Source organism: Cervus canadensis, chromosome 17 (assembly GCF_019320065.1).
Source record: "Cervus canadensis isolate Bull #8, Minnesota chromosome 17, ASM1932006v1, whole genome shotgun sequence".
In the NCBI taxonomy this organism is placed as follows: Eukaryota; Metazoa; Chordata; class Mammalia; order Artiodactyla; family Cervidae; genus Cervus; species Cervus canadensis.
The window spans coordinates 26,642,268-26,661,508 of NC_057402.1; the positions used below are offsets into that span (position 1 = coordinate 26,642,268).

A 19,241-nucleotide genomic window follows, 5' to 3' on the forward strand; every position below is an offset into this window, starting at 1 on the left:
AAGCTGTCACCAGCAGTTTAAAACAGTCTTTCAACAATAAAAATACCTGACCAAAATGAATGGCATAGAATCATTCTGCAGTGACTGCGAAAAAGATGAGAATATAATTCAATCAGCCCCAAAGCGGTCACAGTTAAAATAATTACTATATTTTCCATATAGAAGACATCATAGATTGTAAGATATACCATTATTTTATATACCACAAAAAGATTAAAAAGTTAATAATTAAATGTGATGTCAAGATTTCATGATTATAAAATATACTCCAATTTCAGAGATACTGAAATTTGAAAAAATAGGTATCTTAAAATCAATTAGGTACAGTATCTATTTAAATAATAAAAAGGGGTCAAAATCCTATAAAGTCCCCAGTAACAACCATAACTCTCCTTATAGCCTGTTTGGGATCTAGTCAAACCTTTTTGGAATTTGAACAGCTCTAACAGGCTTCTAACTTGTGATTCTGACCCATGATTCTCCCTCTGGCCCTAAGGAAATAGAAAAAGCCCTGTCCATCCAAAAGGGCTACAGCTCTAAGAAATTCTCCTAAGGGCCCAGTAAGTAAACTTACTTTATTAATCTTGATCTTTATTAAGGCTTAATTACAACTGCAGAAGACGAGGTCCTACCTTTTATAATTATCCTCTATCCTAGACTCGGCTCAAATCATTGTAGCTTATTCTTAAAAGTCTGGATCAACAACATAAAAGAATCAGAAAGTCAGGAATTTTGAAGTGTTCAAGGTAGAGATGGGAAATTATAAGGTTTGGGTAATTAGTCTACTTTTAACTTATTCATTTCCTAAGGCAATTATTTTAGCCTCATTGGTTTTTGCTGCTAATGATTTGTATTTGACATCATTCCATCGCCCTTTGATTAATGTATTTCACTGGCTTGGCACAATTTTCTAGTAGTGATTCCTTTTGCACTAATTTTGATTGCTGACTTCAATTTAAATGAGACAGCCCATTTTGTCAATTCTCTTAAAAACACGACAGGATTCTGTATGCTTCCTACTTATGTCAGAGTTACAGTGAGAGCCATCTTTAATTTGAAATGACTGTCCAAGGACCCCTATTACTTCCCCCTGGTAGTTACACAAAGAACGAAATAGGGAAAGCTTCCTATGCTGTTAGACACAAAAGAATACTAAAGCATCTTTGCCTGATCAATGAAACACTGACCAAGTTTAAACCACAAAAATGACTTCAACTTCCTGGTACCTTCCTATCCTTTCTTTCTTGTTACTTCCTTTCCTGCTCTCTTTCCAGATGCAAGGCCTGGAGTCAAGCCAGATGCTCTGTTTTTCTTTATTTGTCCTTACTTCCCGATTTAGGTGTCAGAAAAGTCATAAATGAAATCTGCTGTTGTATTTCACTGGGACTGAATAGTCACACTGTGCCTCCCCTCCCATTCTATGTCCTGAAAATATGAATCCTGATTCTCTATGTTCACTACTGAGAATGAAAAATTGATATGATGGGACAAAATCATGAAGGCCCCATCTCTCTCATTGGGAAGCACCAAAACCACTGCCAGGGAAGTAAAACTGGTAATCTGAGTCCACAGTTTCTATCACTCCTAGAGGGTGGGTGAGCCTACAAATAGGCTGAGAACATGTTTTTCACTCAGGCAAAAAGATCTATCCAAAGTGAACAAGGGCTTTGAGCTGAGAAGAAAAGGGAAGACCAGAAATGAGAAACTGAATACACTACTGAAAAGTTCTAGGGAAGAAGGACATTTAACTAGACAGATGACAAAGCCTATCCTTGCCAAAGGGGTAAGCCATGTGAAGAAATAGCTAATGGTGTACCAAACGAGAAGGGATATGAGATGACATGCTGGTTCCTGCATCCAGACCAGAGCAAGATATGACTGAAAGACCTAAAACCTGAGAAAGGAATTCATGACCACAAATAGGAAAATTCATCTTCCAAAGGTACTAGGAGTAGGGCTGATCCAAGAAGGCCAGTCACTGATAGACAGCAGAGGATAATCTGACTCAGGTGTATATGGTCAGAGGGTTGGAGCAGGAGGCCTTCTGTGGGTGTCAGGTTAGAAAAGAAACTCTGAGAAGCAGGGCCCTCCCAAACTTAGAAATTGCTTCAACCCAAAACTACACAGAAGAATAGCAGGGCTATGCAGAGAATATCAGTGGCTGACACTGGACAAAACAAGAACCCTTCTTTTTATATATATACTTTGGTTGCTTTACTTCTATTGTTTTCTTCATAAAATTACCCACTTAAACATTCTGGTCCTTAAGTAGTTCTATCAGGTGACAAAGTATCTCTATGCCTGTGTTAACAGGGATCAGCACACATGAGTAAATTGGTGAAGTAATGACACGTTAGATCCACTCTGATTCTTGAGAAACTTAGCATAAATGGCTTGGGGTGGGGATTAGGGAAGTCGGTGCCAGCCTAGAACACTGTAATAGCTTGTATTCAAAGCTGCGTATATAAGAATAGTCATCATGGTAAGCTGGAGGAACTCATGTAAGTCATCTCTGACAACTGGTATTTTAAAAAGGGTATTTTAAGTTGGAAAAAATAACCAGCAATTTATATTCATAAGCTATTTCCAACTCCTGAGAACTCATTCCCTTTCAGTGTGACTGCACGGTTCCCTCTATGACATGGAACCTAAATGAACCTGTGAAACCTGGTATCATAACAATACCACCAACTTGAATGGTCAACACTATATAATATTCAGCTTTGTCCTCTAAGTACCAGCCTTGACTGCCTTAAACAAAACACTGTAAAACAGTATCATTATCAAAATGTCTAACATTCTAAACATCTTGCTTATGACCAAAAGTCAAAAGTAGGTCTGCAACTAAAAGCCTTGGTATTTTCAAAGGTGGAAATACATCTTACATAATCCTCGTGTCCTCAGCATCTAAACAATGCCCCCCCAAACACACTAAGTAGCCACTTAAATATGTGCTGCTGACAATGACAAAAAGTATGATGACATTTTTAAAGTATAGAATTGTACTGTATCTGTAGAAGTACAAGTATCTGATACTGTACAAGTATCTGGTTGTGAAATGAATGAATAAATGCAGTGATCAAAAGAAACCCCTGCCAGGTTAATCAAATTGAGCTATTTCTTAGCTAATACTGCCTCAGAAAAGTATTTCAAAGAACTAGACTTTAGTTATATTGTATCTCTGTTTCCTTGTTGACTAATCTGTAGTTTTAAAAGGGAAAGGATAATTAAAAACTAGGCTTAACATGCTTGATTCTGTCACCTCAGAAGTCCCAAAGAAATCTAAGAGTGGTAACTGAGATATCACACAGAAACTGTGCCTCATGTTTAAAGAGTTTTTAAGGAAAATTTATGTCTTTAGGTGCCTGAAAGACTACTGTCCTGTCTAACTGAATTCATTAATGTTCTCTGTTCTTTAACGCTTCATGGAAGCCTAATAAAGTGTTTTTAAATATGAGACTTGCTAAGTATCTGATGATGCAAAAATCATAGAAATGAATAAGGTCAGATGCCCAAAAGCGACAAGGAAAACATTCAATAACTTGATCTACATTTAATGCATAGTCTGAGAAACTTTTCCATGCAAGGCAATAAATTTCTTTGGTATATTTAGACATGGCTAACTTAATTATCTTAAGAACATCATTTAACACTTTATTTCCTTGACTAAGTAGCTAGGAACTTCTGAAATTTAATATACTGTATTATAATTCTTAATGATTATTAGTTATATAATGTCAAAGGAAGACAAATAGATAATTTCCTTAGAAATTGTTTAAACTATGAATGACTAAAAGAAAATCATTTAAAGTAATATTTTCATGCCTCCATATATCTTAATAATCAGAAGACCTCTGATCTATTACCACTGCCAAATAAGGATTTAGATATGCTATAATTAAGTACAACTAAATATTAGCAATTATTGAAAGTTAAACATTAAATTGTTCAACAGTTTACTATAAAATGAACTACTGTAATAACTGGTGTAATAATAATTTTGTTTATAGAATACTGTTTGAAATCAAGTAGATTATAGATTAGAAGATGTTCTTGTTACACTATCTGTATGTTGAAATGTTAATAAAGTTTCATATATATTTTTCCTACCACACATTGGCCAATACTTAATAAACCTTGGTTGCCTTAAACTTTAAATACAGAAAAGAATCTGGCTGTTAATTATCCTGTTAAACACTGGGAAAAATACACCCATTATAGCTTCTTGTATAATCACTTGCCATTTGAGAAATGATGTATCAAACTCCTTTGGCTCTTCCCATGAGAGGTACTTAGGGGGCTCAAGAAATTTTTTCCATTTTATACAGGATTAAGCAGAGCTTAGCCCACACTCAAAAGCAAAATTCTTTAGGAAACCAAAGGCTGAGAACATTCCTTATTCAGAAGTGAAATTCCATTGTCAGGGAAATCACTAATACCAGCTATCAAGGGAAAATGTCTCATTCCTATTGCAGGATCAGCTAAAGTGAAACTGCTTCTTTAGTTGCTAGGAAACAACCAACTCATTATATGCCATTATCAGAGCCCTAGAGAAGAAATTGGCATCTGCTTCACATTTGGGGATTCTGGAGAATGAACTAAAAGCACCGAGATTGCTGCCAAAATCCCTGGTCCCCAGGGTTTACACTGTGACCACAGCAGGTGCTGACACCAGACTAGCCTTTGAAGTTTTCCTTCCCATACTCTTCTACTAACTAAAATTATTTTTCCAATATCCCACATTTTTAAAGTCAAAGATTCTAAGACAAGACTTTTGTTTGAGTTAAACTAATTATACCTATGTTGAGCACCACTTAAGAGGAAAAAAAACATTACTCCAGAATCAACAAATAATAGAAAAATTTTAAACTATCAGTTATTCATTGAGTGAAATGATACTAAATGTCTGAGCCTTTAATTATTTAAAGTCAAAATGGAAAATAAAAGGAAATTATTTCCAAAATCAGGAGAATAAAAAGAAAAACATAAAGATAAATCTACTATTCAAAATTACATTCTAGCATTTATCTGCCTAGTTTTCCTAATTGATCATAAAATTTAACTTCTATTTTTATGGGCTGGCATGCTTTCCTGCAACTCATCACAAAATGCATTCATGAACACACAACATTTATTCATCAATCTCTTCCCATCCTTTTAGCAGATGAGGTTGAAAGAAGGTAGGGAGATATTATGCAGATAAATTAACTAGACACTGGCAACTGAAACCATGAGACACTCCCTATACAACTGCTTCTGTATCCAGAAAAATAAGTTATGATTCAGAAGAAGCTGCAGACGTTGGGAAAATCAGTTGACAAACCATCTTTCTTTACAAAATTACAAAGAATGATCCTGGCAGAGCTCCCCTACTTTAATATACAATAATTCTTTGTCCCATCTCCCACTCTAATGCTCATCTTATTTTGATTATTTATACCTGACACTCTTGGCTAAATAATATTCCCCTGATACTACTTCATACTTTTATTCTCAAACAACTCAGTTCCACTCCACCACCATGACAACCTTCTCCCAGCCTGGCTCTTATCTATATCTTATGAAACATCATTTCTACTAAAGGTTGCCAGACTTAGCAAAAAAAGATAGAGGACACTAACTCAGTTAAGTATGAATATCAGATATACAATGAATACCTTCTTACTGTGAACATGACCCAAGCAATATTTGGGACATATCCATACTGAAAACTTATTCACTGTGTATCTGACACCCAAACTTAACTAGGTATACCTTTCATTTTATCTAGCAACCCTATTACCATCCAACCATGAGATAACTTGATCCTTGACGTTTTTCTCACTTTGAGAGAAACGTGCCTTTCTTCAACAACACCAAATTTTCAAATAAGGAAGGAAGGAAGGCCCAACCTTGCTAATGCCCCTCCCTTCCCTAACAAAACTATTTGAAATTTTCTATACTTGTTCCTCCCAAGCTACTGAACCACTTCTTCCCCATAAAGGATGATTCTCAATTATGTGATGCCTCCAATTTTACACTCAGCCTCCTGATCACTTCTGACTGCCTGTCTTCCGGGAAACCAGACCTTGAATTTAATGTTTCCTTCATTAATGCCCTGGATGTGTTTCCTGTCTGGACTTTCTGCTATGCTGATCCTGGATCCAACAACAGGTTTCGCCTATGTCAGCTTTCAGGCTTTGAAGAGTTGCTAAAGACAGTCACAAAAACTCATCAAACCTAAAAAATCATATTTAGCATCCAGGGGGCCTCGGCTGTTGCACAGGGCTCATTTCTCTCATCTTTTTTTTTATTTCTCTGAAAGCAGCTCAAAAGCACTGCCTCTAGTCCAAGGTATAACCAAGCTTGATTTCAGAACCACCAGCATTAATAAGACTCACCTGGGATAATCTATTAAAAATGTAAACTCCTTGGCCCTCCTTTGGACCTAGTGAGGAACATGTTCAAGTGGGGGAGTGGGATGGGAAGGCTACAAATTTGAATTTTCAACTAGCTCCCCAGACAATTTTTATAAATACAGAAATTTGTGAACCAAATTTGCTCACCTGAGTGAACTCACTATCTTTCTCCTTCCACTGAGAAGATCCAGGAAATAACAATTTTGGTTAACCTCTTTTTAGTGTCAGTTATGATGGGGTTCCCTCATCTGTTCTTCTTTTCATTCTACTCACCAAACTTGGACTGAAAACTTATTTTCTATAAATAATCCATAACCTTTTAATCCCCTTCCCTTTTGCCTCTTTCATAATATTCCTCTTTCAAGAATCCTCTCATTTTCTCATCTTCAGTCCTTCACTATATTCTGCACTTTGGAAAAGGTATGCCTGCCCTACTTGGAAAACAAATGTAAAGGGTTTTCATTTGATACCATTCCTCCTTAAGCTTCCACCCTGTTTTTCTTTCCTTTTCCCCACCACTGCTAAATGGCCTATTTTATATTATGGGCTTTATACAACTCTACCTCCAAGATCCTGTTACAAATTCATTCTTAAACATCTATCATCTGACATTTTTCATTCACTATACTACTAAAGGGTCATAAATGGTTACCTACCATCTATTATTTCTTGCCCTTTTTCAATCCTCACTCTCACTGACCTATTCTTCTTGAAACTAGTGGTTCCCAAACTTATCTACACAGTGCAATCAGATGGAAGGTTCCAAAAACACTGATGCCTAGGTAACACCCCAAGAGTCTATGATTTACTCTGTCTGGGGTATGACTTGAAATTTGAAAATTTTTAAAAATTCCCAAATGACTCTACTATGCAGATATGTTGAAAAACCATGGCTGCAAACACTTTATGACATTAGTATCCTTAGTTCTTTTCCTACTTGAACTACTTCTTTTCTTCTTGACTAATTCCTTTTCCTCACAAAATCACCACCTCAAACTAGGAATATTAACCAAAGAGAATTCTGCTACTGTAATTGATATAACTGAAGTCATGAAATTAGAAGAGATGTCTCAGGGAGGATGGTGGTGATTATGACAATAATAATGACACCTAATATCAACAAATCTAATCCCCTACTTATTAAAAGATGTATCATTATTTTATGTCAGAAGAAAAGAGGGGAAACACCTATGATGAGAAGGAGTCTTAATAGAAGAAACTTTCATAAAGTTGGGGCCCTAAAAGACTAAACTCTCTTCAACTAAAGGTAAATAAAACATAAATCCTCAAGTGAGAAATAAATTTCAAGGAAATATGCACCGCTCCAGGCTGTGGCAGAAGGCAGAAAAATACCTCCTAAAGACAATGAATCAAAATTGGTACCCATGGAGCTTTCCGTCTGAATTCTGACCACCAGACTGGTCCCCAAAACCTTTAACAGAGAATTCTATTTAAAGTTGCCTCAAGGGGTGGGAAGTGGGAGGGAGGTTCAAGAGGGAGAGGATGTGTGTATACCTATGGGTGGTTCATGTTGATGAACGGCAGAACCGAACACAACATTATAAAGCAATTATCCTCCAATTAAAACTAAATTTTAAAAACAAATAGTTGCCTCTGGTTGAAAACGCCCCAGATGAATGAAGAAACAACACAAAATGTCTCTGGAAGAACCAGAATTCAAGCCACAGATAAAGGAATTCTGAGAAGTTATCACTCATAAGATGCATTCTGATTAGAAAATGTTAAAATCTAGAGAAAATCTAATTTGTATTAAGGTTGACAAAATACAGTAATAACATGGCACACTTATATAACAATTACTATGCTTTCTAAGTATATTACACATATAAACTCATTTAATTTTCATAATGTGGTAGATACTATTAACCCCATTATATTGGTAAGGAAACTAAAGCCCAGAGAGCTTTCTGCCCAAGGATATACAGCTATTACACGTGTGTTAAGCATTGGACTCAGGCAGTGGTGGCTCCATCGTCCATGCCCTTAGGTACTGAGCTATGGACATCAATTAGACAAATTAGGGAAGATTTCTTATTGGAAATAATGAAAAGCAGAAGACAATGGAACAGCACCAGATGGTCAATATGGAAATCAAACTGATTATATTCTTAGGAGTCAAAGATGGAGCAGTTCTATACGCTCCTAATTGCAAAATGCAGGCTTAAATTGAAGAAAATAGGGAGAAACACTAGGCCATTCAGGTGCCCTAAACCAAATCCCTTATGATTATACAGTGGAGGTGACAAATAGACTCAAGGAATTAGATCTGGTAGAGTGCCTGAAGAACTATGGACAGAGGTTTGTAATGTTGTACAGGAGGCCGTGACCAAAACCATCCAAAAGAGGAAGAAATAGAAAAAGGCACAGTGGTTGTCTAAGGAGGCTTTACATAAAATAGAGAAAAGAAGGGAAGCAAAATGCAAGGGAGAAAGAGAAAGATACACCCAACTGAAGGAAGAGTTCCAGAGAATAGCAAGGAGAGATAAGAAAGCCTTCTTAAGTGAACAATGCATAGAAATAAGAGGAAAACAATAGAATGAGAAAGACTACAGATCTATTCAAGAAAATTGGAGATTTCAAGGGAGTATTTCATGCAAGGATGGGCACAATAAAGGACAAAAACAGCAAGGAACTAAAACAAGCAGAGGAGATTAAAAAGAAGTGACAAGAACACACAGAAGAATTACACAAAAAAAGTCTTAATGATCTGGATAACCATGATGGTATGGTCACTCACCTAGAGCCAGAAATCCTGGAGCATTACTTGAGAAGCATTACTACAAACAAAGCTAGTGGAGGTGATGGAATTCCAGCTGAGCTATTTAAAATTTTAAAAGGTGATGCTGTTACAGTGCTGTGCTCAATATGTCAGTAAATTTGGAAAACTCAGCAGAGGCCATGGGATCAGAAAAAGTCAGTTTTCATACCAATCCCAAAGAAGGGCAATGCCAAAGAATATTCAAACTACTGTACAATTGCACTCATTTCACATGTGAACAAGGCTATGCTCAAAATCCTTCAAGCTACGCTTCAGTAGTACACGAACCAAGAACTTCCAGATGTACAAACTGGGTTTAGAAAAGGCAGAGAACCAGAGATAAAAATTGCCAACATTTGCTGGATCATCAAGAAAGCAAGAGAATTCAAGAAAATATATCTACTTCTATTTCACTGACTAAAATTCTTAAAGAGATGGGAATACCAGACTATCTTACCTGTCTCCTGAGAAACCTGTATGTGGGTCAAGAAGCAACAGCTAGAACTGGACATGGAACAACGGAGGGTTCAAAATTGAGCAAGGAGCACCACAAGGCTGTATACTGTCATCCTGCTTATCTAACTTACATGCAGAGTACATCGTGTGAACGCCAGGTGGGACGAACCACAACTTGAAGTCAACACTGCCGGAAGAAATATCAACAACCTCAGATATGCAGATGATACCACTCTAAAGACAGAAATTGAAGAGGAACTAAAGAGCCTCTTGATGAGGGTGAAAGAAGAGACTGAAAAAGCTGGCTTAAAACTCCACATTCAAAAAACTTAAGATATGGCATCTGGTCCCATCACTTCATAGCAAATAGAAGTGGAAAAAGTGGAAGCAGTGACAGATTTTATTTTCTTGGGCTCCAAAAACACTGTGGATGTTGACTGCAGCCATGAAATTAAAAGACACTTGCTCCTTGGAAGCAAAGCTATGACAAACCTAGATAGCATATTAAAAATCAGATATATCACTTTGCCAACAAAGGTCCATATAGTCAAAGCTCTGGTTTTTCCAGTAGTCACGTACGGATGTGAGAATTGGACCATAAAGAAGGGTGAGCACCAAAGAACTGATGCTTTTGGAGTACCACGGACTGCAAGGTAATCAAACCAGTCAATCTTAAAGGAAATCAACCCTGAATACTTATTAGAAGAATGATGCTGAAGCTGAAGCTCCAACACTTTGGCTACCTGATTAGGAAGAGCTGGGTCATTGGGAAAGACCTTGATGCTGGGAAAGATTAAAGGCAAAAGGGGGTGGCAGAGGATGAAAGGGTTAGACAGCATCACCGACCCAGTTAGACAGCATCATCAACTCAATGGACATAAATTTGAGCAAACTCCAGGGGATAAAGGAGGACAGAGGAGCCTGGTGTGCTGCAGTCCACTGGGTCACAAAGAGTTGGACACGACTTAGCAGCTGAAGAACAACAAATCCTAATGAAAACAGTAATATGCTTTTCCACAAAACTGATAAGCTGAGTAAGAAAATTATTTGGAAATGTGAAAAAACCTAAAGTAGTCAAAGTAATCCTAAGAAAGAACAAAGTTGGGGGACTCTCACTTTCTGATATTAATAAGCCTTCTAAAGAGCTACAATCATTAAGACAATATAGTTTTACTGTAAGGATTCAACTATTACTGGAACACAACAGTGTCCAGAGATAGACCCCTATACAAAACTTAATTGATTTTTGTCTAATGTATCAAGTCAATTCAATGGGGAAAGGGAAGTCTTCTAAACAAATAATGCTAGAAAAATTAGATAAACTATTATAATGTGTATTTTCCAATACCACCAAGCAATTAAGTTAACTCTGACACTATCTACCTGGAGATAGCATTAGATTCCATACTAAGGGCTTAGTCCCACAAGACTGCACCCAATTCAGATGCCAATCACAAATCCAGGCTGTTACATGTGCTTTTGGGCTAACTGGCTATTAATCAGAGGTTCTCAAGATCCCTCTCCTTAAGTTCAGTTACAAGCATGTCTCATTTTATTATGCTTCACAGATACTGCATTTTTTACAAATTGAAGGTATGTGGCAAACCTGCATCAAGCAAGTCTACCAGGATCCTTTTTCCACACGAGCATTTACTCACTTTGTGTCTCTACATCACATTTTGGTAATCTTTACAGTATTTCAAACTTTTTCATTATTACTGTATTTGTCACTGTGACCTGTGATCACTGACCTTTGATGTCACTATTGTAAAAAGATTATGACTTGCTGAAGGCTCAGATGATGGTTAATGCTTTCCAGCAATAAAGTATTTCTTAATTAAGATATGTATAATTTTTTTTAGACATAATGCTACTGTATACTTAACAGACTAAAGTACAATGAAACACAACTCTTTGTGCACTGGGAAACAAAAAAATTTGTGTAATGGCTTTATTGTGATACTCTCTTCATTGTACTGGTCTGGAACCAAACTTAAAATATCTTAGGTGTGCCTGTATTGTACTTGAGCAGCTCACAGAACTCAGAGAAATGTTTACTTACATTTCCCAGTTTATTATAAAGGGTATAGGATACAGATGAAAGGGCAGATGAAGAGGTGGTAAGTACACAGGGCAAGGTTCAGAAGGGCTCTGAGCACCTTCTGTCCCCATGGAGCTAGGGTATACAACCCACCCAGCACATGGATGTGTTTTACAACCCAGAAGCTCATCAAATCTTGTTCAAGAGTTTTTACAGTGTTTAATCTGCAATCCACCCCACATCCCCTTCCCAGAGGTAGGCAGGTGAGGTGGAAAATTCTAACTCTCTAAATACTTGGTCTTCTGGTGACCAGTCCCATCTGAGGCTATCTAGAGATTCCACCCTAAGACATCTCCCTAGCATGAACCAGCTGGCGTGGTCAACAAGGGGCTCCTTACGAAAGACAAAGGACAAATCTACCACTCAGGAAATTCTAAGGGTTTAGGGAGCTTTGTGTCAGAACCAAAGGACAAAGAATAAATGTATTTCCTGTTATCACATAACAACGAAAAATATAAACTTTGATCATTATCTCACTTCACACATGAAAATTAATATAAACAAGCCAGACCTATAAATTTTAAGAGAAAAGAAATATACAAAAATATCTCTACAACCTTGGGGTAGACAGGCAAAGATTTCCTACAGAGGACACAAGCAGCACTAAGCATTAAACATAATTTTTTGATAAATTGGATTTCATGAAAATTTAAAACTTCAGCTCATCAAAAGGCAAGCCACAGACTGGGAGAAATATTCCCAATATATGTATCTGACAATGGACTCATAGCCAGAATACTCAATTGTAAGAAGAGAAATGAGCCAAAAAAAGTGAAGGACTTGAACATACACTTTATGAAAGAAGATACAGCAATATCTTAACATGCACATAAAAAGGGGCTTAACATCACTGACCATCAGGGAAGCACAAACTGAAACCATCAGAAGACAGCATTTTTACAGACACCAGTGAAGAGAATGATAACACACACAAAAAAAGATGTGAAACAATTGGAATCTTTACGAATACTTGTATAAGTATTTACAGCAGCATTATTTATAATAGCCAAAAACTGGAGACTACACAATTGTCTATCATCAGAAGAATAAATAAACAAAATTGGGTTATATTCATGCGAGGGAATTACTACTCAGCAATAAAAAGGCCTCAGCTACTGATACATGCTACAAGGATGATTTTTAAAGCGTTAGGCTAAGAAAAACAAATGAGATGCAAAAGGGAATTATACTATAAGGTTCCCTTATATGAAGTATAAGAACACACAAAACTCACTTAGAGTGACAGAAATCACAACAGTGATGGCCTAAGGGAGCCCAAGGAAACTTTCTAGGGGGGGATAAAAATGTTCTCTATCTTGACTGGGGTGTGGTTACATAGTTATATATGTTTATCAAAAAATCATTGAACTCCATACATAAGATATGTTCATCCTACTATATCTGTAAGTTTAACTCAGTAAAACATTGAAAGAAAGGAAAAAGAACTTTTAAAACAGATTTTAGCTCAAGATGGCAGACTGACCACAAGTACTTATCATCTCCCCACAAATTAGTATCTGGGATGAGACAAGAGAAGAGCATCTGAAACAGTGGTATTCTATTTATTTTGTCCTAAGTGATGAATATAAAGGTATTTTCTCTTTGGGATAAACCATCTATCTGGACCATTATGTACATGTATACATGCTATATTCTGTACATGTGTTATATTCAATTTTTTTTTTAGTTGGCCAATGAACCAGGTACCCTCCACAATTCACTGCTATATAGAGCATTAAGAAATGAAGGAAATTTATTGCTGACTGTAGCCTTCAAGGCTCCTCTGTCCATGGGATTTTTCAGGTAAGAATACTGGAGTGGTTGCCATTTCCTTTTCGAGAGGATCTTCCCAACCCAGCGATCAAACCTGAGTCTCCTGTGTCTCCTGCACAGAGCATCTAACCAGTTATTGTATTTTCACAAAGCATGCTCCTCAGAACACCAACCTTTGGCCTGTAGTTCTGTGTCTCTTCTCACTGACTTGAATCTCTAAGTGTCTGATTACTGTGGAAAGTGGAAGAATTTCCACCTTCTTGTGGCCATCCATAAAGCTTTAAGAGGAATTCTGAATCATTTCCTGTTGAGATTTCTAACCCTAACATAGGAGGGGGAAAGCTGATAATGACAATGGAAAAATGTTGCCTGCCATATCAGTAAACAAAGGATTTGCAGCCTTCAAGCCATTGCCTGGTAGGCTCCCTGACAGTTAGCCCTGAGGGAACTCAGGATAGAAACAGAATGCCTGTCATCTAGCAGTCTGTCAGCTGCTGCAGCCACCCGGACGGTGCACCCTGAGCAAGCTCAGAAGTAGAAAACACAGGATACTGGCCGCAGAGAACGGAGGGCCCCAGATAACTGAGGGATGACTTCAGTGAGCCCAAACTCTTGCATCTTCCTGTACATAAACAAGCACTAAATTCCTTAACTTGAGATATGTGGTTTTCCTTAGTAATAGTAATTTTTTTTAACTTTTGTATTTTATACTGGAGTATAGCCAATTAACAGTGTTGAAAGAGTTTCAGGTGGACAGCAAAGGAACTAAGCCATAAATATACATGTATCCATTCTCCCCAAATTAACGGTAATCTTTTGACGTTCTGACTACCTGGAAAACTTTGCTGCAAAAACTCATATATCTTGGCTCCTCCTGAAGAAGGAATTCATAGGGCCTGGACTCCATCTCAGGCCTGTTCATGCTGATCATGCTCGGCCACCTCTCCAATGGACTCTGCACTCTGTGTTTAGTGTCTATGGAAACGACAACAGAAGGATAAGTCTCCCTCCGGACAGGGGAATCTTGAAGATCATATCCAGGTTACTCATCGCCTAAGAGAACATACACTAATCACCCCTTCCTCCAGACAGGCCATAAATTTTTCTGTACCTATTGGAGTGTAACCTCGTGCTTACTGATTAATGGCTAATTGTTTAACTGTCTGAGCACATGGCACATGAATGATGGGGTTATTGGGATTGTATTTACCCTTCCTTAGTTTATGTAACTCCCAAGGAATTTGGGGTGGTGGGTTCGGACACATACACACGGGGTATAAAAGATTTTCACAAATGCTGGTTGGGGTCCTTGGCTAAGAGAAGACTCTGCCTTGGGCCCACCAGTGTAATAATAAACTGCACTTCACTAACTGCATTGTCCTTCTGAGAGAGTTTGTTTCCCAGAACGCGTGGCTACAACACTCCCTTACCACTTCGAAGCAGTCACTTAGAGTTATCTGAGAGATTGCATCCCAGGATTAAGTCCTCAGTTTTGCCCACCAAATAAAACATAATTCTCAACTTATAGGTTGTACTTTTTTATCAGTCAACAATATTAAATCAGAATTCTCCTTCTGTGTTTCCAAATTTTCATTGACGCTAATTATAAACTGAATAAAAATTGTTTTAAAATTTCCTTAAAGGGAAAAAAAAAAAAAAGCTGGTTTAATCCACAAAAATAAAGGTCAAGATCACAGAATGGACAGGATGTTGTTAGGAGTATAACTGAAATAACCAACTATGGGATCTGAGTGTAAAAGAGAAAGAAATGTAGCCAAGAGACTTAAATGTGCTGGGAAAATAGAAAGTTTCTGGGAACAAAGATCAGAAAGCAAATTTATCAGAACTCAAGTAGCAGAAAAATAAGACAAGATGTTACAGGGGAAAAGAAGAGTTTCAGAGTTCAAGAAATATCTACTTACTTTAACAACTGGAAATTAATATAGGAGTACCTATGATTAGAACTGTTAACCTATGGCATGGTGCCTGACCTAAAGTAAAACGTGAATAAATAAGGGGTAACTGTTGTGAGTCAGTGGAGAAAATGCAAAATACTTATAACCTAGAAGATAATTAACTATAAATATACAGCAACTAAGAAAAAAATGAAATTTATTTCTATAAATAACATAGAGCCCATCTGATATTTTTAGATAATCCAATCAAATGTTCTCTTCCTTAAGGATAAATTAAAGTTGATTGGACAGTTACTATATATATAAATATATAGCCATATGTACTCAGAGTAAAATAAAATTTCATTTTCTTCTGAAGCAATTTTAAATCATAAACACGGTGGTTTAAATAATTTTTTCTACATTTGAGGAATTTCTACAATGCCCTTGTAACTCAATATGGCCACAATGAAATTAACCATAAATCTAAAGAAGACAGATTACTTATAAAATAGACATCCTCATTGTACTGCAGACTCAACAGAGTCTGAAGAGAGAAACAGAACAATATAAAATAAGACATTAGAGATTAGCACTAATAAGCAATGGGAAAGATTCAACCACATGACAGTGGAATTTGGTCTTGGCGCCACATAACTCATTATAAACTCAGTCTATCAACTGGATTCTTTTGCAAAACACCTCAAACATGACTGGAAACTTTAATGACCCCTCAGTCAGCAAATATTTACCACAGTGTACCCATAATAAAATTCTACTTAAAGCAATTTTATTACCTGCCTCAACAGTTTCTCAATGGCTGACATTACCATAAGACCTCTCCAAACAAGGGGGGCAGTCTCTTCAACCAGGAAGCCCATGGACATGCTGCAGAAGGAAACCAAAAATACAACTAAATTACATAAGGTAATCAATATTATTCTGAAAACTAACATAAAGTAAAAAAAAAAAATATGCTCACCAAGCAATACCATAATTCAAAAGAGGCCGCATTAAGTTGCCTGAAATAGAAAAAAAACATCTTTTAGAAGAGTAAGTCACAGACTTCCCTGGTGGTTCAGTGGCTAGGACTCTGTGCTTCCAATGCAGGGGGCCTGGGTTCAAACCCTGGTCAGGGAACAAGATCCCATGTGCTGTAACTAAGACCTCATGAAGTCAAATAAATAAATAAAATATATATTTAAAAAAAAAAAAAGAAGAGTAAGTCACTATACATAAATATAATCATCAAACAGTGTCAAGTTAAAAATATAACTAAGCTATTGGAAGAAAAGCTATGATGAACCTAGACAGTGTATTAAAAAGCAGAGACATCACTGTGCTGACAAAGGTCCGTATAGTCAAAGCTATGGTTTTTCCAGCAGTCATGAATGGATGTGAGAGTTGAACCATAAAGAACGCTGGGTGCCAAAGAATTGATACTTTCAACTGTGGTGCTGAAGAAGACTCTTGAGGGTCCTATGGACTGTAAGATCAAACCAGTCAATCTTAAAGGAAATCAACCCTGAATATTCACTGGAAGGACTGACGCTGAAGATGAAGCTCCAATACTTTGGCCACTTGATGTGAAGAGCTGACTCATTAGAAAATACCCTGATGTTGGGAAAGATTGAGGGCAGGAGAAGAATGAAGTGACAGGATGAGATAGCTGGATGGCATCACTGACTCGATGGACATGAGTCTGAGCAAACTCTAGGAGAGAGTGAAGGACAGGAAAGCCTGGTGTGCTGCAGTCCATGGGGTCCCGAAGAGTCAGACAGGACTTAGCAACTGAAAAACAACAAAACTACTCATATTGCTACTGGTAAATTAATACACCTCAATTTGCAAACATCATACCAAGCATACAACTAACACACCCAACAGATGCAACATCTAAAAACAGGTGTGATATAGTTTCAGAAACACTTCATCTATAATTTTCAGGTGTTCTAAAAAATAGCCTCAATAAGTAATTCTGTCCATCAATTTCTTACTTCAAATCTCAACATAATACAAGCCAAATGTGAAAAACCCAAAGCAACATAGTACTCAAGAATACAAGACTGAATGTTTCTCCTCTAGGATCAGGAGTAAGACAAGGATGCCCACTTTTGCCACTACTACTCAACATAATACTGAAAGTTACAGCCAGAGCAATGAGGCAAGACAAAGAAATAAATAGCATCCAAACTGCAAAGGAGGAAGTAAAGTCTCCTCATTTCACAGATATTATGATCTTATATATAAGACCCTAAAGATTCCACAAAGAAAACTATTGGAGCTAATAAGTAAATCTAGTAGAAGACCCAAAGTTAAAATTAAAAAATCACATTATTTCTTATACACGTAACAATTTAAAAAGGAAATTATGAAAATCCCATTTATAACAGCATCAAAAAGAATAAATACTTTGGAATTAACTTAATCAAGGAGATAAAAGACTTGTTAAATTAAAACTATAAAATATTGCTGAAAGAAATTAAAGAAGACAAAAATAAAAACACATCCCATGTTCATCAGCTGGAAGACTTAACATTAAGATGGCAATATTACCCAAAGTCACCTACAGATTCAATGCAATCCTTATCAAAATGCCTTTAACATTTTTTGCAGAAATAAATCCATCCTAATATTCAGATGGAATCTCAAGGGATCCCCAATACGAAAATCAATCTTGAAAAAGAAGAACACAGCTTGAGGACTGATACTTCCTTATTTCAAAGCTTACTACACAGCTACAGCAATCAAAACAGTGGGGTACTGGCATAAAGGCAGACATATAAACCAATGGAATAGAATAGAGACTCCAAAAATATACTCTCACTTATATAGTCAAACGATTTTTTCACAAGGAGACCAAAATCATTCAATGGGGGAAAAGCTGCGAAAATTGGGACATCCAAATGCAAAAGAATGAAGTTGGACCATTACCTAACACAAAAAATGAACTCAAAATGGGTCAAAGCCCTAAATGGAAGAGCTATTAATTATAAAGCTCTTAGAAAACACAGGGCAAGAGTTTCATGCCATTGAATTTGGTGAGGCTTTCTTGGATACAACACCCAACAAGGGCGACAAAAGAAACAACAGACAAACTGTAGTTCATGAAAGTTTGTAAATGTTGTGCATCAGGAGAAAATATCAACAGGGCGAAAAGGCAATCCACAAAATGGGACAAAATATTTGTAAATCATTTATTTTATAGAGACTAATACCCAGAACATAGAGAAAATTCTTAAAACTCAATAAAACAACAAAATTCAAAAATAGGCAAAGGAAGTGAATAGACATTTCTTCAAGGAAGATCTACAAACGGACAATAAACACATGAAAAAATGTTCAACATCACTGACTGTTATTAAAATGTGAATCAAAATTACAATGAGAGATCACCTCACAGTATTAGAATGGCTGCAATCAAAATATAAAAAATAAAAACCTACAGGAAATAACAACAATTGGCAAGAATACAGACAAATGGGAACGCTTGTGCACTATTCACAGGAATGTAAAATGGAAATGCTACAGAAAATAATATGAGTTCCTCAAAAAATTAAAATAGAATTACCATACAATCCAGGAATTCTACTTCCTAGTATATACCCAAAAAGAATTAAAAGCAGGGACTCAGTGTCCTGAAGAGATTTTTGTACATTTGTGTTCATAGCAACAGTATTCACAATAGTTAAAATGTGGAAACAAACCAAGTGCCCATTAATGAATGAATGGATAAGCTAAATGTGCTATAGGTATACAATGGAATATTATTCAGCCTCAAAAAAGGAAGAAAATTCTGACATATGCTACAACAAGGATGAATCATGAGAACATTATGC

At 36.7% G+C, this 19,241-nt stretch overlaps 1 protein-coding gene and 1 non-coding gene across 4 annotated transcripts in view; one reads left to right on the plus strand and one right to left on the minus strand.

Moving 5' to 3' along the window:
* Positions 1-19,241, minus strand: part of NUBPL (nucleotide binding protein like) — a 229,357-nt gene that overhangs the window by 123,811 nt on the left and 86,305 nt on the right. For 2 of the 3 annotated variants that reach the window (XM_043490248.1, XM_043490250.1), the window contains exons 5-6: positions 16,385-16,424; positions 16,200-16,290 (exon numbers count right to left, since the gene is read on the minus strand). In XM_043490248.1, coding sequence (XP_043346183.1) covers positions 16,200-16,290; positions 16,385-16,424 — 131 coding nt within the window. The remainder of the gene's footprint in view (positions 1-16,199; positions 16,291-16,384; positions 16,425-19,241) is intronic. The other variant, XM_043490249.1, reaches the window with a different exon arrangement.
* On the plus strand, positions 16,470-16,542 carry TRNAG-UCC. Its single transcript has one exon. It is a non-coding gene; the product is annotated as a tRNA-Gly (tRNA).